The following is a 25460-nucleotide window of genomic DNA, read 5'->3' on the forward strand; positions in this document are numbered from 1 at the left end:
CAAAATGTTTTGGTTTCAGCCAAAATGCACTAAATGCAGATTTCAGGCTGGTTTTGGTGTCAAAGCTGAAACCAAAATTTAACCAACCTCTACAGAGAAGCCATGGTTGTATGCATATCTCACTCTCTTGTGCCCCCTTCTCTGGCTCTCACCGGTGAAGATGCAGGATGCAACACCTGGTTCCTGGGTTCAGCTGAGAGGGGTGGATGCTGGAGCTTCTGCAGAGGCCTAGCTGGAGGATCTGCGCTGAATGTTAATTTCATGGCTGGAAGATCACTGTTGAAAGAGCATTTACATTCCAGGATTGAACACACACACAAATGTTCAGTACAAGAATTCTTGTTAGTACAAAGGTCAGACCCTGCAAAGCCCATCACAGACTCACTCATTTCTTCTATCTTCTATATTTCTATATAACTTGGAATCTAAAACCTTGTAAATATCATTGCACGAGCTGGATGAGGCAGAATTAGAAACAGAGAACCTCATAGAGATGCACAAGAGGACAACACTGCCCAAGCCACTAAAATTCAGCAAATTGCTACCGATAGTGTGATGCACCATCATGTGCTTTCCAAGCCCAGGGTTCTGCATACTCTGAAGACATTCAGCCTGGACTATGATTTATATATCTTGAACTGCTTCATCAATTGCTCACATTTGAAGGACCTGAGAATGCACCCAGGTGAAGTTATAGTAACACTACCAGCACCTAGCTCCCTATGGTTTATTCCAAGTTTGACAGTGCCTCCCTATCCCCAGCTCCTTATGTATAGTGCTAAGTAGTGGTGTAGCAAGGTGGGTGGCCAGAAGAATCCTGCATCCTCCCCTCCACAGGCAATGCGGTCTCTTCATCTCTCAGGCAGAAGACCACCCCCCCCCCCCCCCCCCCCCCCCAGGCAATCCATTCTCTTCCTCGCCCACTCGCAGGCGATCGGGTCTCTCAAACCAAGCACACCCCTTTCCACCCCCGCATACCTTTTAGATCTTTGCAAGCAGCGACTGATACAAACTGCTCCTGCCAGCCCCACAGCCTTCCCTCTGCCATAACTTCCCGTTTCCGCATAGGCAGGAGTACGTCACAGAGACGACTGTGGGGCTGGCGGGAGCAGTGTACATCAGTCGTGGCTTGCTGTCGGTGAAGTACTGCAGTTTAAAAAGGTATGCATAGGGGCGCTACTGCATGGGACTGGGCCCACCCATGGCTATGCCTCTGGTTTTGTGCAATAACAACATCTCCTCCCTGTCCCTTGTTCTTGGTTTCTCATACTCTGCCCTAGTGAAGCAGCAGCTTTATGCTCTTTGTTTCTCATGTTCTATCTTTGGTGCAGCAATAGCCTTCTATGTCATCTTCCATATGCCATTCTAAGCGTACCTGTGGCCCCTTTGCTCCCAACTCTGTTATAAATAGTAGTCATCCACAATCCCAGCTCCCTCACTATCTTAGCCATGGCAGTGGCTTCCTCTCACACTACACTTAAGTTTTTCTTACCTAGTATACAGAGATCTGGAGCAGAAGTGGCTATGACCTAGAGATGGAAAAAAGCTGTCTTGAAAACTGGGAGCAGAAAGTGGAGGACTTAGTGTAGTCATGGAGCTGCAGGGAGGGAACATGCTCTTCATTAGCCGGCCCCAAGTAGCAATGTTTATGTTCAGCTGAGAAGCCCGCAGAAACTCCTTTCCTAAAAGTCAGAAAAAGGGTTAATTTATTGCCTTACATTTGTGTATTATCTGTTATATCTATTTAAATGTATACAAATTCATGCAAATATACCCATTCATGTACGATGATACCCATATAGCTACAAATGTATCCTCATATGTATGCACACAAAAATATACTCCCTTTTCCAGAGCCACATGAATGCCTGCAAATAAACCCTAATCATGTACATGCCTTCATGCCAATATACTCTCTATTCCTAGACAGCCAAGAGTGCACCAACATAGAAATATTAACCCCCCCTCAAGCCAAGTACATTTCTTTGAATGCATGAATAAACATGTAGATAAAGGTCAGCCGGTTGACGTAGTATCTAGATTTTCAAAAGCATTTGACAAAGCCCTCATGAGAGACTCCTAAGAAAATTAGAAAGCCATGGGATAGAAGTCAATGTTCTGTTGTGAATTAGGAATTAATTGATGGTAGGGATAAATGGTTAATTTTCTCAGTGGAGGAGGATGAATAGTGGAGTGCCACAGGGATCTGTACTGGGACCGGTGCTATTTAACATATTTATTAATGATCTGGAAATGGAAATGAGCAAGGTAATTAAATTTGCAGATGACACAAAACTATTCAAAGTTGTTAAAACGCATGCAGATTGTGAAAAACTGCAGGAAGACCTTAGGAAGTTGAAAGACTTGGCAACCAAATGGCAGATAAGATTTAAAGTGGACAAATGCAAAGTGACGCACATTGGGAAAAATAATCAAAATCATAGTTATCTGAAGTGAAGATACTTACCTGTAGCACATATTCTCAGGGGACAGCGAGCCTTATATTCTGACACTTGGGAAACACGATCCTGTGTTGCCTGGTCGAGCTTATAACAAGCTAAAACAGAGCTTTGTGGAGCACAGGAGCCATTACACTGCGCATGCACGAGTGCCTTCCTTCCTGCTGTGAGAATGCAGTTACTGCAGTTAGATACTACAGCATAAAATAAAAGGAAAAAAATAAGAGACAACTCCAAGGGGAGGCAGGAAGGTTTGTGGAAATATAAGGCCTACTGTCCTTGGAGTATCTTTGCTTTCTCTAAGGACCAATAGGAAATTAAATCTCGCAGTTGGGGTATCCCTACCATCCAGGCTCACCAAAATTGGGCCTCAACAGCGAGGACATAACTCAGATTAACCTGAAACTATGCATAAACTGAGTAAGTTCAGCCTGGAACAGAAGAAAACAGACCTGGTGGGAGGGTGAAGTTGGATTCTAGACCCCAGATTCTGCAAAACTGTCTGCCCGAATCGACTGTCGCGTCAGGTATCCTGCTCAAGGCCGTAATGAAATGTGAATGTGCAGACTGAAGACCACATCACAACCTTGCAAATTTCTTCAATGGAGGCCGACCTAAAGTGGACTACCAATGCAGTCATGGTTCTGACATTGTGAGTTGTGACAAGACACTCCAGGGTCAGCCCAGTCTGGGCATAAATGAAGAAAATGCAATCTGCTAGCCAATTAGAAATGGTGCATTTCCCGATGGTGACCACCATTCTGTTGGGATCAAAAGAAACAAAAAGTTGGGCGGACTGTCTGTGAGGCCTAGTCCACTCCATGTAGTAGGCCAATGCTCGCTTGCAGTGTGCAAGGTGCTCTCACCAGGATGGGTATGAGGTTGAGGAAAGAATGTTGGCAAGACAATCGACTGATTCAGATGGAACTCCGACACAACCTTTGGCAGGAAATTAGGTTGCATGCAGAGGACTACTCTGATGTGATGAAACTTAGTATAAGGTGCATACACTATTAGAGCCTGAAGCTCACAGACCCTACGAGCTGAAGTAACAGCCACCAAGAAAATGAACTTCCAGGTCACGTACTTCAGATCAGGGGCGTATCTGGAATCCGGCGGTAGGGGGGGGCCACAGCCAGAGAGGGGGGCACATTTTTTGCCATCCCTCCCCCCCCCCCCCCGCCGCCGCCGCCGCCTCTCTCCACCCCTCCCCGCCGTCAACCCTCCCCCGCTGCTTACTTTTGCTGGCGCCGAGGTCCGACCCGCAATCTCCGTTTTTCATCTTCCTCCGTGGCCATGCTTCCAGGAAGTAACGCTGCAGTGCTGATTCGTTGAATCCAGTTCGACGTCTGACGTCAGACGCCGAACTGGATTCAACGAATCAGCACTGCAGCGTTACTTCCTGAAGCATGGCCACGGAGGAAGACGAAAAACGGAGATTGCGGGTCGGACCTCGGCGCCAGCAAAAGTAAGCAGTGGGGGAGGGTTGACGGCGGGGAGGGGGGCCAGGGCGAAATCTGCGGGGGCCCAGGCCCCTGTGGCCCCACGCAGATACGCCCCTGCTTCAGATGATAGGAATTCAGTGGCTTGAAAGGAGCTTTCATTAACTGGGTGAGAACAATGTTGAGGTCCCATGACAAGGGGTTTTGACAAAAGCAAATCTCTCATGAAGTGAACAACTAGAGACTGTCCAGAGATAGGCTTATCCTCTACACGTTAGTAGGGTCTGTGTAGGGCAAGAAAGAGGATCTAAGGCTTTGCCCTCACAGACGGCAAACCTCCTCCATTTGAAAGAATAACACCTCTTGGTGGAATCTTTACTGGAAGCCAGCAAGACCCGGGAGACATCCTCCACCAGACCCAAGGAAACAAATTTTAGGCTCTTAATATCAAGGCTGTGAGGGCCAGAGACTGAAGGTTGGGATGCAGAAGAGATCCCTCATTCTGTGTGATGAGGGTCGGAAAACAGTCATCTCCACGGTTTTTCAGAGGATAACTACAGAAGAAGAGGGAACTAGATCTGCCAAGGCCAGTAAGGTGCAACCATGGTCGTGCCTGAGTTTCAGCGAAGTCTTCCTCACAAGAGGAATGGGAGGATATGCATAGAGACCTGCCCCCAATTAAGGAAGAAAGCATTCAATGCTACCCTGTCATGGGTCTGGAGCCTGGAACAGAACTGAGGGACTTTGTGATTCATTTGAGTAGCAAAGAGATCCACTGAGGGGGTGTCCCATGCTCAGAAGATCTCATGGGCAACATACATGTTGAAGGACTACTCGTGGTTGCATAACCCTGTTCAGCCTGTCGGCCAGACTGTTGTTTTTGCCCACCAGATAAGTGGCTCAAAGGAACGTAACATGCTGGCAAGCCCAGCACCATATCCAGATGGCTTCCTGACATACAGAGTGCGATCCGGTGCCCCTGCTTGTTGGTGTAACATATGGCAACCTTATTGTTTGAATTAGCACAATTTGGTGAGACAGCCGATCTCTGAAAGCCTTTAGGGCATTCCAGATCAGCTGCATCTCCAGAAGATTGATCTGAAGACCTGTTTCCTAAAGGGACCATACTCCCTGAGTGTGAAGCCCATTTATACAAGCTCCCCAACCAATGAGAGATGTATCCATCGTCAGCACTTTTTGTGGCTGAGGAATTTGGAATGGAAGTCCCAGAGTTAAACTGGATTGAATGGTCAACCACAGAAGAGACTGAACAAGCTCTGGGGACACTAGGATGACATTTTCCTGACTTTCCCTGGCTTGACACCACTGAGAAGCCAGAGTCCATTGGGCTGACCACACGTGAAGGTGGGTCATAGGCATTACATATACTGTGGATGCCATGTGGCCCAACAATCTCAACATCTGCCGAGCCATGACCTGCTGCGAGGCTCAAACCTGAGAAGCCAGTGCGATTAGAGTGTCTCAGTTCCGGGAGAAAGGTTCAAACCTTCTGTGTATCAAGCAGGGCTCCAATGAATTCCAGTTGCTGAATAGGGCGAAGATGAGACAGGGTAGTATTAAACGAACCCTAGCAGCTCTAGCACCCAAATAGCCCTGAATGGACTCCTGACCACCGTTCTACTACTACTACTACTACTAATTATTTCTATAGCGCTACTAGACATATGCAGCACTGTACACATTATATGCAGGTACAGTGAATGATACATACCTGTAGCAGGTGTTCTCCGAGGACAGCAGGCTGATTGTTCTCACGACTGGGTGACGTCCGCGGCAGCCCCCACCAACCGGAAAAGGCTTCGCGTGACGGTCGGCACGCAGGGCACGCCCACCGCGCATGCGCGGCCGTCTTCCCGCCCGTGCGAGACCGCTCCCGCCAGTTGAATGACAAGCAATAAAATATGAAACACAACTCCAAAGGGGAGGAGGGAGGGTAGGTGAGAACAATCAGCCTGCTGTCCTCGGAGAACACCTGCTACAGGTATGTATCATTCACTTTCTCCGAGGACAAGCAGGCTGCTTGTTCTCACGACTGGGGTATCCCTAGCTTTCAGGCTCACTCAAAACAAGAACCCAGGTCAATTGGACCTCGCAACGGCGAGGGTACAACAGAAATTGACCTACGAAGAACAACTAACTGAGAGTGCAGCCTGACCAGAATAAATTCGGGTCCTGGAGGGTGGAGTTGGATTTACACCTCAAACAGATTCTGCAGCACCGACTGCCCGAACCGACTGTCGCGTCGGGTATCCTGCTGGAGGCAGTAATGTGATGTGAATGTGTGGACAGATGACCACGTCGCAGCCTTGCAGATCTCTTCAATAGTGGCTGACTTCAAGTGGGCCACTGACGCTGCCATGGCTCTAACACTATGAGCCGTGACATGACCCTCAAGAGCCAGCCCAGCCTGGGCGTAAGTGAAGGAAATGCAATCTGCTAGCCAATTGGAGATGGTGCGTTTCCCGACAGCGACCCCTAGCCTGTTAGGGTCGAAAGAAACAAACAATTGGGCGGACTGTCTGTGGGGCTGTGTCCGCTCCAAGTAGAAGGCCAATGCTCTCTTGCAGTCCAATGTGTGCAACTGACGTTCAGCAGGGCGGGTATGCGGCCTGGGGAAGAATGTTGGCAAGACAATTGACTGGTTAAGATGGAACTCCGACACCACCTTCGGCAGGAACTTTGGGTGGATGCGGAGCACTACTCTGTTGTGATGAAATTTGGTATATGGAGCGTGAGCTACCAGGGCTTGAAGCTCACTGACCCTACGAGCTGAAGTAACTGCCACCAAGAAAATGACCTTCCAGGTCAAGTACTTCAGATGGCAGGTATTCAGTGGCTCAAAAGGAGGTTTCATCAGCTGGGTGAGGACGACGTTGAGATCCCATGACACTGTAGGAGGCTTGATAGGGGGCTTTGACAAAAGCAAGCCTCTCATGAATCGAACGACTAAAGGCTCTCCAGAGATGGCTTTACCTTCCACACGATAATGGTAAGCACTAATCGCACTAAGGTGATTCCTTACTGAGTTGGTCTTGAGGCCAGACTCTGATAAGTGTAGAAGGTATTCAAGCAGGTTCTGTGCAGGGCAGGAACGAGGTTCTAGGGCCTTGCTCTCACACCAAACGACAAACCTCCTCCACTTGAAAAAGTAACTCTTTTTAGTGGAATCCTTCCTGGAGGCAAGCAGGACCCGGGAGACACCCTCCGACAGACCCAACGCAGCGAAGTCTACGCCCTCAACATCCAGGCCGTGAGAGCCAGAGACTGAAGGTTGGGGTGCAGTAACGCTCCGTCGTTCTGCGAAATGAGAGTCGGAAAACACTCCAATCTCCACGGTTCTTCTGAGGACAACTCCAGAAGAAGAGGGAACCAGATCTGACGGGGCCAAAAGGGCGCTATCAGAATCATGGTGCCGCGGTCGTGCTTGAGCTTCAGTAAGGTCTTCCCCACCAAAGGTATGGGAGGATAAGCATACAGGAGGCCGGTCCCCCAATGGAGGAGAAAGGCGTCCGACGCTAGCCTGCCGTGTGTCTGAAGTCTGGAACAGAACAGAGGCAGCTTGTGGTTGGTCTGAGAGGCGAAAAGGTCCACCGAGGGGGTGCCCCACTCTCGGAAGATCTTGCGTACCACTCTGAATGGAGCGACCACTCGTGCGGTTGCATGACTCTGCTCAGTCTGTCGGCCAGACTGTTGTTTATGCCTGCCAGGTATGTGGCTTGGAGGAGCATGCCAAACTGGCACGCCCATCGCCACAGCCCGACGGCTTCCTGACACAGGGGGCGAGATCCGGTGCCCCCCTGCTTGTTGACGTAATACATTGCAACCTGATTGTCTGTCCGAATTTGGATAATTTGGCAGGACAGCCGATCTCTGAAAGCCTTCAGCGCGTTCCAGATCGCTCGGAGCTCCAGGAGGTTGATCTGCAGATCCTTTTCCTGGAGGGACCACAGACCCTGGGTGTGAAGCCCATCGACATGAGCTCCCCAACCCAGGCGAGATGCATCCGTCGTCAGCACCTTCGTGGGCTGCGGAATTTGGAATGGACGTCCCAGGGTCAAATTGGTCCGGATGGTCCACCAGAGCAGTGAAGTGCGGCAACTGGTGGAGAGGCGGATGACATCTTCTAGATTCCCGGTGGCTTGGAACCACTGGGAAGCTAGGGTCCATTGAGCAGATCTCATGTGAAGACGAGCCATGGGAGTCACATGAACTGTGGAGGCCATATGACCCAGAAGTCTCAACATCTGCCGAGCTGTGACCTGCTGAGACGCTCTGGTCTGCGAAGCGAGGGATAGGAGGTTGTTGGCCCTCGCTTCGGGAAGGAAGGCCTGAGCCGTCTGGGTATTCAGCAGAGCTCCTATGAATTCCAGAGACTGGGTTGGCTGGAGATGGGACTTTGGGTAATTTATCACAAACCCCAGCAGCTCCAGGAGTTGAATAGTGCACTGCATGGACCGGAGGGCTCCTGCCTCCGAGGTGTTCTTGACCAGCCAATCGTCGAGATATGGGAACACGTGCACTCCCAGCCTGCGTAGGTACGCCGCCACCACCACGAGGCACTTTGTAAACACTCGTGGGGCGGAGGCGAGCCCAAAGGGCAGCACACAGTACTGAAAGTGCCGTGCGCCCAGGCGGAATCTGAGATACTGTCTGTGAGCTGGCAGTATCGGGATGTGAGTATATGCATCCTTTAAATCCAGGGAACATAGCCAATCGTTTTTCTGAATCATTGGCAGAAGGGTGCCCAAGGAAAGCATCCTGAACTTTTCTTTGACCAGGAATTTGTTCAGGCCTCTCAGGTCTAGGATGGGACACATCCCCCCTGTTTTCTTTTCCACAAGGAAGTACCTGGAATAGAATCCCTGCCCTTCCTGCCCGGGTGGTACGGGCTCGACCGCATTGGCGCTGAGAAGGGCGGAGAGTTCCTCTGCAAGTACCTGCTTGTGATGGGAGCTGAAGGATTGAGCTCCCGGAGGACAATTTGGAGGCAGGGAGGCCAAATTCAGGGCGTATCCGCACCGCACTATTTGGAGAACCCACTGGTCGGAGGTTATGAGAGGCCACCTTTGGTGAAAAAATTTTAACCTCCCCCCGACCGGCAGATCGTCCGGTACAGACACTTTGAGGGCGGCTATGTTCCCGTGGATCCAGTCAAAAGCCCGTCCCTGGCTTTTGCTGTGGAGGCGCAGGGGGCTGCTTAGGCGCACGCTGTTGACGGGAACGAGCGCGCTGGGGCTGTCCCTGTGCCTGACGAGGCCTTCGGGCCGGCTGGTTGTACCTACGCTTTGCAAAAGAATAGGGTGCAGCCTGCCGGGCCCGGGAAAAACGTCCACCTGCTGAGGTGGATGCTGAAGGTGCCCGGTGGGAGAGCTTGTCGAGAGCGGTTTCCCACTGATGCAGTTGGTCCACCATCTGCTCGACCTTCTCACCAAAAATGTTATCCCCCCGGCAAGGGACGTCGGCCAGTCTCTGCTGGGTGCAGTTGTCCAGGTCAGAGGCACGCAGCCATGAGAGCCTGCGCATCACTATACCTTGGGCCGCAGCACGAGATGCCACGTCACAGGTGTCATAGATACCCCTGGACAGGAACTTTCTGCACGCCTTCAGCTGCCTGACCACCTCCTGATAAGGCCTGGACTGCTCCGGCGGGAGCTTATCGACCAGGTCCACCAGTTGTTGCACATTAGTCCGCATGTGGATGCTCATATAGAGCAGGTATGACTGGATGCGGGTCACGAGCATGGAGGATTGGTAGGCCTTCCTCCCAAACGAGTCCAGAGTGCGAGACTCCCGCCCCGGGGGCGCCGAGGCGGTATCCCTCGAACTCCGTGCCCTCTTGAGAGCAGAATCCACGACCGCCAAGTCATGGGGCAATTGGGGCCGCATTAACTCCGGGTCCGAGTGGATCCTGTACTGGGACTCTGCTTTCTTGGGAATGGTGGGGTTAGTTAACGGTCGCACCCAGTTCCGAAGCAGTGTCTCCTTGAGGACATTGTGCAGCGGCACCGTGGAGGACTCTCTAGGTGGTGATGGATAGTCGAGGACCTCGAGCATCTCGGCCCTCGGCTCTTCCACAGAGACCACGGGGAAGGGAATGCTAATAGACATATCCCGCACAAAGGAGGCAAAGGAGAGACTCTCAGGAGGTGAGAGCTTCCTCTCCGGTGAAGGCGTGGGGTCCGAGGGAAGGCCCGTAGACTCCTCTGAGGAGAAATATCTAGGGTCCTCCTCTTCCCCCCACGAGGCCTCATCCTTGGTATCGGACATGAGCTCATGTAGCTGAGTCCTGAACCGGGCCCGGCTCGACGTTGAGGCACCGAGGTCTCGGTGTCGTCGAGCGGTGGACTCCCGCGTCGGCGGGGACGGAGCTCCCTCCATCGACGTCGACGGGGACTCCACCTGCGTGGCGGTCGAGACCGGCGCAGCAAGCGGCGGCGGTGTCGACGGCCCCGGCGCCGGGCTAGAGCTCGCCGACGCCACAGACATCGGCGCCGAGGGCGCAAGCACCCCCGGCGCCGGCACAGCCTGGCGCATCAGCCCTTCCAGGATCCCCGGAAGGATGGCTCTGAGGCACTCGTCCAGGCCCGCTGCCGGGAAAGGCGGTGGGGCCGGCAGGGGTGTCGGCGTCAGAAGCTGATGGGGGCCAGGAGACGGCACCGAGGTGCCGGAACCCTGACGCGTCGGTACCTCCACCACCGACGGGGACCTCTCCTCTCGGCGATGACGCTTCGGCGTCGCCTCCTCTCCGATGTCCGGATGCACCGAGGGCGACCGGTGACGACGCTTCTTGTCCTTCTTTCGATGCGCGTCACCGGCGGCGGGAGGTATGGAGGAGGAGGAGGACGATCCCCCTCGGTCTCGAGGAGCCGGGTCAGACAGGGTTCGGTCCCGTGGACCACGGGCTGAGGGAGTGACCGGGGCCGACTGCCCACGCGGCCGCTCACCACCACCCTCGCCGGCGGACCGGCGGGCCGACGGGACCTGTTCTCCTGGGGTCGATGCCATCGGTGCCGATGTCTCGGGCATCGATACCGGTACCGAAGGACCGGGCGTCGATACCGATGCCGTCGAGGTCGACGTCGAGGGGCCGGCGCAAGTTCCAAAAAGACGGTCCCGCAGAACTTGCCTCGCAACTTGAGTCCGTTTCCGGAGACCGAGACACAGGGAACACGACTTGATATTGTGCTCCGGCCCGAGGCACTGGAGGCACCAAGCGTGGGTGTCGGTCTGCGAGATCGGCCGGCCGCAGCGACCACACTTTTTAAATCCACTCGGGACCTTCGAGGACATCGACGGAAAAATCGCGTCGGCGAAGTCAAAGTCGTCAATGGTGGCGAAAATCACACCTCGAAAAAGAAAACGACCGTGCGGCCACTAGGCAGCAACGCGGCGTCCCCTCTGGAAACGAGGGAAAAAGGGAGCGCGTGCTCCACACGCTCAGGTTTTTTTTTTTTTTTTTTTGAAAAAAGAAAAGGGAAACCGGCGGTAACAAAAAATTAAATAGAAAAACAACGATCCGCGTAAACGCGATCGACTTTCCGGCGGCTGAAAGCAGAGAGAGCGGCAAAGCACGACTCTCTCCAGACGTGGAAAAAAAGGAACTGGCGGGAGCGGTCGCGCACGGGCGGGAAGACGGCCGCGCATGCGCGGTGGGCGTGCCCTGCGTGCCGACCGTCCCGCGAAGCCTTTTCCGGTTGGTGGGGGCTGCCGCGGACGTCACCCAGTCGTGAGAACAAGCAGCCTGCTTGTCCTCTGAGAATTTCTCTGTCTCTAGGGGGCTCACAATCTCAGTTTTGGTACCTGGGGCAATGAAGGGTTAAGTGACTTGCCCAAGGCAACAAGGAGCTGCAGTGGGAATCGAACCCATTTCCTCAGAATCAAAATCTGCTGAACCACTAGGCTACTCCTCCACATGCTTGTCATCTGCCAATCGTCGAGATAAGGGAACACGTGGAATCCCAGTCTGCGTAGTGATGCTGCAACTACTGTTAGATATTTGGTATAGACCCTGGGGGCTGAAGCGAGGTCAAAAGGCAACACGCGGTACTGGTAGTGATGTGTTCCCAGACGAAATCAGAGATACTTCTGGTGGGCTGGAAGTATCAAGATGCAAGTATATGCATCCTTTAAGTCCAGAAAGCATAGCCAATCGTTCTCCTGAATCATAGGAAGAAGGTGCCCTGGGAAACCATCCTGAACTTTTGTTTGACCTGGACTTTGTTCAGAACCCATAGGGTCTAGGATGGGATGCACCCCCTCCCTGTCTTCTTTTGTGCAAGGGAACACCTGGAATGCAATCCCCGCCCTTCCTCCCCTGGTGGAACAGACTCAACCGCATAGGCCTTCAACAAGGCCGAGAGCTCCTCTGCAAGCACCTGCTTGTGCTGAGAGCTAAAAGTAATGAGCTCTCAATGAGCAATTTGGAGGCTTGAGATGCCAATGTAGGGCGTATCCGAGCCAGACTATTTGTAGAACCCAACGGTCGGAGGTTATAAGGAGCCACCTTTCGTAGAAAAACTTCAGCCTCTGCCCGACCAGCAAGTCGCCTGGTATGGACACTGACAGCAGCTATGCTCTGCTGGAGCCAGGCAAAAGCTTATCCCTTGCTTTCATTAGGAAACAGCAGGGGGGCCTTAGGTGCAACTGTTGATGAGAATGAGCGCGCTGGGGCTGAGCTTGAGCAGGCAGCATACCTACTTCCCTGGGAACAGTAGGCACTCTTCTTTGACTTGCCAAAACACCTCCTAGATGAGGGGGCAGATGCAGAAGGCGCCCGGCGGGAGAGAGAAGAGTTGGATCAGTGTGTTTCTTGATTTGGTCAGTGACCTTCTCAACTTTCTCTCCAAAAAGGTTATCCCCCCCCAGCATGGGGCATCCGCCAACCTTTGCTGAACCAAAGGCTCCATGTCAGAAACACACAGCCATGAGAGTCTGGATGCCACATCAAAAGTGTCGTAGGTGCCCCTGGCCAAGAACTTACAACACTAATTCTGCAGCTTGGCCAACTGGTGCACCAACTTGGCCTGCTCCGGTGGGATAGAGTCAGCCAAGTCTAGCAATTTGCGCACCGAGTCCCTCAAGTACACGCTCGTAAAAAGCTGGTAAGATTGTGTACAGGACACAAGCATTGAAGCCTGGAACAACTTCCTCCCAAAAGAGTCAAAGGTCCTAGCTTCTCTGCTTAGAGAGCTGAGGCATAGTCTCTAGAACTCCTGGCTCTTTTGAGGGCAGATTCCACCACCATGGAATGATGAGGCAAACTGGGACTTATCAAATCCAGATGTGCTGTGGATCCAGTACGTCTTCTTGGGCAGGACAGAGACCAACAGAGGGGGACTCCCAATTCCGGACAAGGACTTGTTGGAGTACCTCGTGCAGAGAGACAGTCACAGCATCCCTAGGAGGAGACGTAGTCCAGGATCTTGAGCATCTTGGCCCTGGGCTCGTCCTCCAATTCCAAATGAAATGGAAAGGCGTCAGCCATTTCCTTCATAAAAGAGGGACACGAAAGGCTCTCTGGAGATTTTCCCCTTTCAAGCGGAGGAGAGGGATCAGAGGGGATGCCATAGGACTCATCCTCCAAAACGTACCTTGGATCCTCCTCCGACTCCCATGAGAGTTCCTCATCGGTGTCCAATAGCAACTCCTCAAGGGGGGGGGGCTGAGACTGAGCCTGCCAGGACTTAGAGAAGCCATGTCCTCAAGAGGGGCATCGAGGAGGCGGCTCCTGCCCTGACTCATGGGAAGCTATCTTCACCTTCGAGAGGGTACCGGCTTGATTGGCAGTTGACACTGTAGCCGGGTGTGACACTGGTGTCGGAGGCCGCACTACAGGCTGAGGGCCAAGTAGGACTGCTATGAGAGACAGGGCAGGCGGAAGCACCCCCGATGCAGATGCACACTGCTGCAAGAGGCCATCCAGCAGCTCTGGAAGCAAGGCTCGGATACACTCATTGAGGGCAGACACCAGGAAGGGCTCCTAGACAGGTTGTAGAACTGATGGGGCCAAGACGGGAGGCAGGTCCTGGATCCTAGGAGACCTGGATAGAGGGAGAGCAAAACTCCTGGTGCCAACACTTCTCGGGTGCCAAATCCCTCAACATCCTGCAGCTCCAGGCACCATGAGTTGAGGATGACAAAATGCCAATGCTTCTTGGCCTTTGCGTGAAGCTCAGCATTGAGGCTTCTCAGTGCCAACTAGGATGACATTGAATCCTGTCACCTCGGGGTCAGGTCTGACACTGCATGGTCCCGGGGGGCCTGCCCAAAAGTCAGCGTCGAGAGAGGTGGAGACCCATTCAATGCACCACTACTCCCAATTGTCTATGGGTCTCATAGCAGCTACGCGGGACGATATTCTCGATGTCAGTGCAACCCCCGACGTTGGTGCCAGTGTCAAGGAATCAGACCTGGCTCAAAAAATGTTCTCATGAGCCTTTCCGGACAGCTGGGTCTTCTTCTTCATCCAAAAACAGAGGACACAGTTAGAAGGGCTATGGTTGGGACCTAAACACTGAAGACGCCAGGAATGGGTGTCTTTGCCAGAGATGATCAGATTGCACCAGGGTACAGAACTTGAAGCCACGGGGAACCTTAGTGGACATAGACAGGGAAAACTTCCGCAGCTAAATCAAATGAATCAGTGCCTGAAAAATGGGCAAGGCACCAGAAAAAGAAAGGGAAAAACCCAGCCAAAGTCAAGGCCTAAAAGTAGCCTAATGACAATGGAAAACAAAGAAAACTTGGAAAAAAAGAAACTATGAGAATATGTAGGACAGGGAGGCACCCTTGAACAGGAACACCAAAAGATAATGTAACTGAAAGGAACTAAAGAAGCTCTTTCCAGACCGAGCAGTGTGAAGAGACAGCAGAAAAACAACATCATCTCCTCACCGTGGTAGAAAAATAACTGTGGTAACCGCGCTCTCACAGCAGGCAGAAAGGCACTTGTGTAGTGGAGCGGCTCTGCAATCCACAAAGCTCTGTTTATAAGCTTGTTACAAGTTCCAGACCGGGCAACGCAGGATTGCATTACCCAATGGCCTGTTTGTCCTTGGAGAATGCTAAGTTCCGCCCTAGGAGTCAGCACCCCCCAAAAAATAAAAAGATCTAGGTGTCACTGTGGACAATGCACTGAAATCTTCTGCCCAGTGTGTGGTGGCACCCAAAAAAAGCAAATAGAATGCTAGGAATTATTAGGAAAAGGATAGAAAATAAGACTAGGAATAGTTTGAGTGCAATTCAGTGAAAAATGTTTTAAACAATTTGATAATTCTAACCAAAAAAAAAATCTCTTTCCCCATAATTTATAGCACAAATAGTTTTTAGAAATCAGTGCTCCTTTGATGCTGCTTCAGAACAGCACATCCCATACCATGTAAAATGAGTTTATCTTGTTGGGCAGACTGGATGGACCGTACAGGTCTTTATCTGCCGTCATTTACTATGTCATTTACTATTACAATGCCTCCATATTGCTCCATCTCGAATACTGTGTGCAAGTCTGGACACCGTATCTTTAAAAAAGATAAAGAATTAGAAAAAGTTCAAATAGGGCGATCAAAATGATTAAGGGGATGGAACTCCTTCCATATGAGGAAAGGATTAAGAGGTTAGGTCTTTTCAGCTTGGAAGAGATGGCTGAGGGGGGTATGATAGAGGTCTATAAAATACTGACCAGTGTAGAATGGGTAAGCGTAAATCGATTTTTTACTCTTGAAGTATAAAGACTAGGGGACACTCAAGTTACATGGTACCAGTGGCGTACCAAGGGGGGGGCGGTGGGGGCGGTCCGCCCCGGGTGTCAGCGGGTGGGGGGTGCTCCGCGAGAGCCGACAGTTTTTTTTTTTAATCCATGCAGCGATCGCCGATGCAGGCAGCGCCTCGCGTCTGCCCTGCATGAACTGAAAAGAGGAAATCGCTTTGCTGACGTCGGGCCTTCCCTCGCTTGTTGTCCCGCCCTCGAGGAAATAGGAAGTTACCTCAAAAGAGGGCGGGACAACAAGCGAGGGAAGGCCCGACATCAGCAAAGCGATTTCCTCTTTTCAGTTCATGCAGGGCAGACGCGAGGTGCTGCCTGCATCGCTGCACGGATTAAAAAAAAAAAAAGCAGGGTGGTGGCTTTAAGGTGAAGAGGGCTCAGGCCTCTCGACGGGGGGGGGCTCAGATGGGAGAGGGGGGGCTCAGAGGGGAGAAGGGGATTGGTGAGGGTGCTCAGAGGGAAGAAGGGGATTGGGGAGGGTGGTCATAGGGGAGAAGGGGATTGGGGAGGGTGCTCAGAGGGGAGAAGGGGATTGGAGAGGGTGGGGGTGCTCATACTGTAGGGGAGAAGGGGATTGGGGAGGGTGCTCATAGGGGAGAAGGGGATTGGGGAGGGGAGTGCTCAGATGGGAGAAGGGATCTGGGGGTCTGACAAGGGGGCAGCAGGGAAAATGGGTCCATGCCTGGGGCAGGTGGGAGAATGGGTCTGGGGCTGAAAAGGGGGGATGCAAGGCATGTGGTGGATGAAGGGGGCTGGAACTGGGGGCTGAAAAGGAGGGTATTGGGATAAGGGGGCTAGTACTGGAACTGGGGGCTGAAACGGGGCAGGGGCTGAAACTGGGGGCTTTAAAAGGGGACAGGGAGAACTGGCTGGGGCTGAAGCTCGGGACTGATGGGAGAAAAGGGCTGGGGACTGGTGGGATAGTGGGGCTGAAAAGGGGGGCAGGTGGGAGATGTGGGCGGGGGCTGGAACTAGGGGCTAGTGGAATAAGGGGGCTGAAAAGAGGGGGCAGAGAGAGAGGGGACAGACCCTGGATGGAAGTGGGGAGCGTGAGGGAGGGCAGAGCTTGGATGGATGGGAGAGGGAGGGCAGACGGATTGAAGGGGCAGAGAGAAAGGGCAGATGGTGGGTGGAAGGGGGAGAGAGAAAGAGGGCAGACTGGGGTAAATGGTGGATGGAAGGGGCAGAGATAGAGGGCAGATGTGGATGGAAGGGAGAGAGAGATGGCAGACTGGGGCAGATGGAAGGGGCAGAAATAGAGGGCAGATGTGGATGGAAGGGGCAGAGAGAGAGGGCAGACACTGGATGGAAGGGACATTAGAGAGGGCAGACACTGGATGGCAGAGAGTGAGCGAAGACATGCTGGATGGAAGGAAGACAGTGAAAAGAAGATGAGGAAAGCAGAAACCAGAGACAACAAACTGTAAATATATATTTTAATTATTTTGCTTTAGGATATAGTATTGTAGCTGTGTTAATAAATGTTTATAAGCAGAACATGTAAATAAGGTCATCTTTTTATTGGACTAATTTTAATACATTTTGACTTAACTTTCAGAGAACAAAACCCCCTTCCTCAGGTCAGGATAGGATAATGTAACAGCACTATACTGTATTGACCTGAGGAAGGAGATTTTGGTCTCTGAAAGCTAAATGTATTAGTCCAATAAAATGATATTTGTTTTATTTCTATTTGTTAATTTGTAAAGTGGTGATTGGTATTTGTTAGTTTTTTCAAATTTACATCTGCTGTCTTTATATTTTGCACAGTACTAGGGGACATTTTCTGTTTCTGTGGTGTTGCATTGTATGCAGAGTCTGGCATCTTGGGGGTTAAGTTTAATTTTTGTCTAAATAGAAAGTTTAAATATTACTACTTATTCTATAGTGGATTAGGGTGTATCTGTGTTTGTGAAAAAGACATGGCTTTCAGTTGGCATTGACTGTGCAGGATCGACGATCTGTATTATTCTGTCTGGTTTCGTTTTACAATAGGTGAATTGATGTTCTAGTGCTCACTGTAGTGTTTAAGATGCTTTCCTTTTCCTTATGTGACTCGTAGAAATTACTGCTTATGGTATGGTAGAATCGCTCTATAGGTCCTCATGTTTTGTATTCTCGGTATGCCTAGTACTGGATTTGGGGGGGGGGGGGTGTTAAAAAATGACCGGCCCCGGGTGTCAACTACCCTAGGTACGCCACTGCATGGTACTACTTTTAAAATTAATAGGAGAAAATATTTTTTCACTCAACGAACAGTTAAGCTCTGGAACTCATTGCCAGAGGATATGGTATCAGCGGTTAGTATATCTGGGTTAAAGAAAAGTCTGGACAACTTCCTGGAGAAAAAGTCTGTAGTCTGCTATTGAAATAGACACTGGGGAAGCCACTGCTTGTTCCTAGGCATATTAGCATATTCATTTGCATATTATATATATATATATATATATACACACATACACACATACACACACAAAAAAGCCAGCTCTTCCTTCTTTCCTCCTTATCCAGAACTCCCTCTTCCTCTCCAGTAGTATTTCCCCACCCCCTTTCCCATACCATGCCAGTGTAGACCTTAGAAATGCATAAGCTCTATATGTAGATCCTTCAAGAGGTAGTGTGTTATAATTTAGGCTCTACACCCTTTCTGATGTTTTGGTGCCACCTCAGTAAAGCCAACACACAAACTCTCCACTGCAAAACACTACACAAACTTGTGCAAAAACCCACTCATAACCTTACCAAACCATAACAGCACTAATTCCAAGGACAGGACAAGCTACAACCTTATGCGTGGTGTAAAAAGATGTTCAAACGCAGCCAGTACAGTGGAAAGGAAGCACTGTTATTATACTGGGCTCTAAAACACCAGTACACTACCTAGTGCGTAACCCTGGCAGCGCTATAGAAATGCTAAATAGTAGTAGTAGTAGTGACAAAAAAACAAAACAAAAAGGGCTGCAAATACTACACACTAGCAGAATACTGCACCTTGATCACACATGAAAAACACATGACACAACAGATACGACACAAGGAACTAGAAATAAAAAAAAAAAATATGAAGCCAAAATACTGAACTGGAAAGTTACCTCAAGAAGTCAGACTCAGCATGCAGCAATACTAGAAAAATTGAAACTTACGTGAAAAATATCACAGATGCACATTTCCAAAAGCTGACATATTCCAATTAATAAATTCTGAATAAAATACTTTTTTCTACCTTTGTTGTCTAATCATTTAGTTTTTCTATTCGCTTTGGTCCCAGTGTCTTCTGTTTTATGCAGTGTCTTCTTTCCATCTGATATTTTTTCTCTCACCATGTCCACCATCCTCATGTGTCCTTATGCATCTTGTCTACCATCTGTAGCCCTGTCCCTATCCTTCTTCCAATTTCAGCATCTGCCCTCAAAGTGTTCCGATCCAGCCCTTAAATTCAGCAATTTTCCCTCCATCCATATGCATCTACTTTCTCTGTCTTCCCTCCACTCCATCCATGTCCAGAATTTCTCCTCTCTACCTTCCCCTCCATACGTGTGCATCTCCTTCCTTTGTCTTTCCTTCCCTCCATCCTTGTCCAATATTTCTCCTCTTCCCTGCCCTCCACTCCATCCATATCCAGCATTTCTCCTCTCTTCCCTCCATCCATGTGCATCTTCTTCCTGACTTTCCTCCCCTCCATCCATCCATGTCCAGCAACTCTCAATTCTCCCCTGCCCTCTCCTCCATCCACCATATCCAGCAAATTTCCTCTCTCCCCCCTGACCCCATTCATCCATTCATGTCCAGCAGTTCTTCTCTCCCCTGCCCTCCCCTCCAGCCATCCATGTCCAGCAACTCTCCATTCTCCCCTGTCCTCTCCTCCATTCATCCATATCCAGCAAATTTGCTCTCTCCCCTGCCCCCTCCATCCATGTCCAGCAATTCTCCTCTCTCCCCGTCCTCCCCTCCATCCATCCATGTCCAGCAACTCTCCATTCTCCCTGCCCTCTCCTCCATCAATCCATCCATATCCAGCAAATCTGCTCTCTCCCCTGCCCCCTCCATCCATCCATGTCCAGCAACTCTCCATTCTCCCCTGCCCTCTCCTCCATCCATCCATATCCAGCAAATCTGCTCTCTCCCCTGCCCCCTCCATCCATCCATGTCCAGCAATTCTCCTCTCTCCCCGGCCCTCCCGTCCCCTCCATCCATCTATCCATGTCCAGCAACTGTCCATTCTCCCCTGCCCTCTCCTCCATCTATGTCCAGCAAATTTCCTCTCTCCCCTGCCCCCTCCATTGATCCAGCAAATCGCCTCTCTCCCCTGCCCTCTCCATTCATCCATCCTTGCCCAGCAATTCTCTTCTCTCCCCTGCCCTTCCCTCCTCTCCAGTAATCTCTTCTCTCCCCCTGCCCTCCTCTCCATGCCCAGCAATCTCTTCTCTCCCCCTGCTCTCTCCTCCATGACCAGCAATTCTCCCTGCCCTCCCTCAGCTCCCCGACAGCCCTCCTCTCCGTTCCTTCCTGCCCCCCTGCACGTTTAACCCTTTTACTTTCAGTTGCAGCGACAGGAGTGAAGAAGACAACACAGTGGGCTCGCCTCCAGCTTCTCCCTTCCCTCACACAGTGTCCCGCCTTCTGCGATGACGTACTTCCTGTTTCCGCGAGGGTGGGACACTGTGTGAGGGAAGACAGAAGCTGGAGGCGAGCCTTCTGTGTTGTCTTCTTCACTGCCATTACTACGACTGAAAGTAAAAGGATTAAACGCACGGGGGGGGGGGGGGGAGGAACGGAGAGGAGGGCTGTCGGTCGGGGAGCTGAGGGCAGGAAAGAGAGACCATCTGAGAGCATGTATCAAGATCCGATCATAAGAACATAAGAATAGCCATATACTGGGTCAGACCAATGATCCATCTAGACCAGTATCTTGCTTGTGGCTGATCCAGGTCACATGTACCTGACAGAAACCCAATTAGTAGCAACATTGCATGCTACTAATCCCAGGGCAAGCAGTGGCTTCCCCAATGTCCATCTCAAATAAGAAACTATGGACTTTTCCTCCAGGTACTTGTCCAAATCTTTTTTTAAACCCTGATACACTAACTGCTGTTACCACATCCTTTGGCAATGAGTTACAGAATTTAATTATTATTTGAATTAAAAAATATTTCCTCCTATTTGTTTTAAAAGTATTTCCATGTATTGAGTGTCCCCTGGTCTTTGTACTTTTCAAAAAGAGTGAAAAGTCCATTTTGGGGAAAGTTTGGTCAGGCTCCAGATCTGATCCTTGTCAAGTCTCTGTTGTTAAAGCTTTAGGAGAAGTAGCAGATAATGCTGTCTTGTGTATAGTTAAACCTGTAACTGAGAGACAATTGCCTGATTCATTAAAGTTAGCCTCAGTGAGACCATTACTCAAGAATGATAAAGTTGGATGCTTCTAAGGTAGAGAACTTTAGACCTTTTTCCACCCTCCTGTTTCTAGCAAAAGTGATCGAAAAAGCTGTCTTACTTCAATTAGTTGAGTTTATGAATGATCAAGTGTTGGACCAATATGTTTGGTTTCAGGAGTGAACATAATACAGAATCATTATTACTGTCAACAAATCATCAGGGCTAGATTTGATAAAGGTGATTTTTTTTTCCTATTCTCATTAGATATTTCTGCTGCATTTGATTCTATTAGCCTTCTGATTCTGTTGCAACGGTTACGAGAGATTGGGATTGCAGGTATTGCTGAGAAATGGTTTTCCTCATTTTTGGCACCAGGGGCCTTAAAAAGAGGGACACAGTTCTTTAATTGTAAACTTTTTGTAAAACAGTCATTGGAAAAGGACCCGACACGGGCCGTGTTTCGGTGCTTCGCGCCTGCTTCAGAGGTCTACATAAAATACAAACAACGATCAATGAGAAAAGACACACATAATTCTATAAAATATGTACATAGTAAAAAAATAAATAAATAAATAACATATATTCAAATAGGAACATGTAATAAATAACGATCAACATGTGAAGTAAAGATGCACTCATCAAAAAATATCAATACAAAAAATACTATACAAAAATTACTGCAATGAATGGATGTTTTACAAAAATGCTCAAGGAATCTACATGATAAAATATTAGTTACATAAAAGAAGTAGCATATTTTCAAAGCGGCATTCACTAATTCAAAGTGGCTAGCATTTTATATAATAGTATTTTCAAAACCATATACAATTTTTTCCCCGTCATTATTGTAGTAAGTTTTTTTTTAAGTTTGTCTTATGTTTACAATACACTGCTCATACATAGTCTACACGATTTGTGTTTCACAATTTAAGGCATCCCATTTTTGATGAACCAATACATGAATTGTTTGTTTACTCTTTCCAAAAATACTAGGACTAGGGGGCATGCGATGAAGCTACAAAGTAGCAAATTTAATACGAATCGGAGACAATTTTTCTTAAACTCTGGGATTTATTGCCAGAGAATGTGGTAAAGGCGGTTAGCTTGGGGGAGGGGGGGGGGGGTTAAAAAAGGTCTGGACGGCTTCCTAAAGGAAAAGTCCATATACCATTATTAAGTTGACTTGGGGAAAATCCACTGCTTATTCTGGGATAAGCAGCATACAATGTATTGAACTTTTTCAGGATCTTGCTAGGTATTTGTGACCTGGATTGGCCATTGTTGGAAACAGGATGCTGGGCTTGATGGACCATTGGTCTCTCCCAGTGTGGCAATACTTATGTAATTGGATATAGGTTTCCCAGACTGAAAGGAAATCCTTCCTGCACCGAAGGGACTTTGTACCCGCAGGCTTTTCCAGTAACATCAGAGAATGTAGTTTGTTGCGCCATGCTCAGTAAGAGGGCGTGTCAGCCTCAGTCCATACTCCTAGGATAATTTTTTTGCCCACAATCCCCTCATTACATACCAGATGGCGGCCACAATTCCTGCCTTACGTAGCAGTTGGCAGCCACCTTTGCCCAGCAACGCAGAGATCTCAAAGAGATCTAATGTCAGCTCTATTCCTTGGCAGTGCCGTTGATGGGTCCGTTTGCATACTGGGCCCTGCCTTCTTTGAATGCGATCAGCTGTGCGGCTGAGCATTGCCTTCAACTGTTGATCGTTGCGGCCGGGCCGTTGGGCCTTTTCGAACTGCGACACCTGGATGCTGCAGCCATCGCCTAGGGAGCTGGTGTGGTCGGTTGAAGAGCAGCTTTCACCTCCTCCTGCAGCCTGCTATTTCGACTTGGCCGGTTCGGCAGCTCTCATCTCATTCTGCCTCACACAATGGGTCAAATCCTTCTCAGCGTCGCAGTTTGCACAGGCAGCCACAGAGATTCAGCCTACTCCAAGGCTTCTACATATCGCCTGAAGTCCTTCCTAGACACATATTTGCAGACCATTTTTAAACTCTTTTCACCTGTCAACTTATCTTATTTTATCTGTTTCACTGATTCTATTTGATTCTATTCTAACTGTAACACCTCTGATTTGGCAATAGCCTATCAGTGCATTGTAAGCCACTTTGAGCCTACAAAACTGTGGGAAAAACGTGGGGTATAAATGTACAAATAAATAAATAAATAATCCAGGAGAAACCCCAGTGGAGATACAGGGACCACAGCAAAGGAGAAGCCTACCTAAGTAAGAGAGACTATGGATTTCCAGAACACCTGGACCTGCGGGCAGGCCCAAAAGGCATAGTAAAAAGAATGTGTCTGAATTGCACTTGCGGGCAAGTAGGCGAGTCTACTTTTCCCATTTTAAAAGAACTGTGCTCTGTCATACAGGCCCTGTACAGAACCTGAAACTGAAGTCCCATGTACTCCACATTGACTGTAATCCTCGGGATGCGCATAATTAAAAAGAGGTAAGTGGGAGAGAAATCAATGACCATCGTTAAGTCCATGCACCACTTAAGAGTTAAAACAGATAAATCTGGATGCAGGAAAAGGCGTGTGAATTGTGTAAGACTGTCCTCCCTTTCCGGAGGTAGAAAGTCTTGAAATTTATGTAAGAGTGAAACTGAAGGACCTCCAGGTCTAGGGAAGCGACATAGTGAGCAAGCTGTCAATTAGCATTAATGTCCAGTATTCTATTGAACCCTCCATTACCCAACGATGATCCAAAGATTTCAGGCACCCATCCTCCCCCACCACCTGCTGTAGGAATTGAATTCAGAGGACAATCCAAGAGTGAAAGGCAGGGTTGTCTACACCAGGGCAAAAGGAAGCATTACCCTGGATGGGGAGTAAATCAGATGTCTCAGCAGAGGCCCTCCAAACATGGGTGAGATCTCACCATAGGACCCTCAAAGAATGAAGTAGCTGAGTGGGAGGTGTGTGAAGTAAATAAGTTAGGTGCCAAGGACCAAAAAAAGGTATGATCTATATCCAGGGGTGTATAATCTGAATGATCCAGAATCCAACTTGACAAACGGTGAAGTACATAAACTTGGTTGTACCTTTTAAGATTAGGGAGACCAAGCCCTCCCAAGCACCAAGAGCCCAAAAGCAACCAAAAGGGAATCTTTTTGTCCCAGTCCAGCTAAAACAGGTCAACAGCTTTTGTAACGCTCAAAGGTGTTTTTTTAATAAGCGCAGTGGAAAGTCCATCACGTGAAACAACCAAATCCTACCATGAAGGTTAAAAGGGACATTACGCCAACCAAAAAAAAAAAAAGATTTGCTGTAGACTGCAACAATTTATCAATGTTTAAGCGATAAAGCTGGGAGGTGTGGACTGACAGCTGTATTCCTAGACAGCAAAAGGCCCCCTGGGCCCACTTCAAAGGGAAGGATCATGGGATGCCAGTTAAGGATTTGTAAAAATTCACCTTGAATCCAGAATAATCCCCATAGACCATGAATAATTCCATCAACGCAGCTAAAGACTCTTGTAGGTTAGTAATATGGACCAAAAGATCGTCTGCAAAGGGTGAGATCTTAAAGCTAGTGTGACAACAAAGAGAGCTGCCCACGGCTGATGATACAAACTCCATATTGCCTGAATAAAAAAAATCATTGAAAGCCATATTTAGCCAACATTGCAAACAAGAAACCCTATCAAATGCTTACTCTGCATCACAGCTGATTAACAGAGAGGGGGTGCCCCACTGTTGGACCTGATCACTCATCAACCAGAAACAGTACCTTTGCTAGTAGCTTGGTTTCAAAATTTAGGAGAGAGATAGGCCGATAAGAGGATGGGTATAAAGGATCCCTACCTGGCTTAGGCAGAACTACCATTTGCGCGATCTGTAAAGAGTCAGACATCCGTTGTGTCTTTGACGATGGAGGTAAACATTGCTGCCAAGTAGGGACTGGTAGGAGTTAGAAGCAATTTGTAAAACCCAACTATGGAATGCACTTCCTAGAGACATCACCAGTCTGGGAGACCACCTTACTTTTTGCAAGGCGCTGAAAACGCATCTGTTTACCAAAGCATTTTCACCGAGAACACTGTAGGACTCCGGTCTATGCCAGCTGGTATATGTGGATCCTGTTTAGTCCAATTCTTCTGTATTGTTATATATCACGTATTCTTTCGTTCTTGCTATACTGCTCTACTATTCTCATTTGTACCTGTTATCGCCCAGAGTTATCTGGCTAATGTAAGACACATTGAGCCTGCTTGATTGTGGGGATAATGTGGGGGTATAAATACACTAATAAATAAATAAATAAATTCAGCTTGAAAACCATCTGGTCCTGGCATCTTACCCAAGGCACTAGATCTTATCTCAAATTGGATCTCATCAAAAGTAAAAGGCGCATTAAGCACAGTGATCTGTAAAAGGCAGGT

General features: G+C 49.3%; 1 protein-coding gene across 4 annotated transcripts in view; it reads right to left on the bottom strand.

Annotated features, from left to right (window-relative positions):
- The window catches only part of PKN3 (protein kinase N3), a 107081-nt gene that overhangs the window by 47364 nt on the left and 34257 nt on the right, over positions 1-25460 (bottom strand). For all 4 annotated transcript variants that reach the window (XM_030207911.1, XM_030207910.1, XM_030207909.1 and 1 more), the window contains exons 11-12: positions 1493-1682; positions 153-276 (exon numbers count right to left, since the gene is read on the bottom strand). In XM_030207911.1, coding sequence (XP_030063771.1) covers positions 153-276; positions 1493-1682 — 314 coding nt within the window. The remainder of the gene's footprint in view (positions 1-152; positions 277-1492; positions 1683-25460) is intronic.

Source organism: Microcaecilia unicolor, chromosome 6 (assembly GCF_901765095.1).
Source record: "Microcaecilia unicolor chromosome 6, aMicUni1.1, whole genome shotgun sequence".
NCBI classification, from domain to species: Eukaryota; Metazoa; Chordata; class Amphibia; order Gymnophiona; family Siphonopidae; genus Microcaecilia; species Microcaecilia unicolor.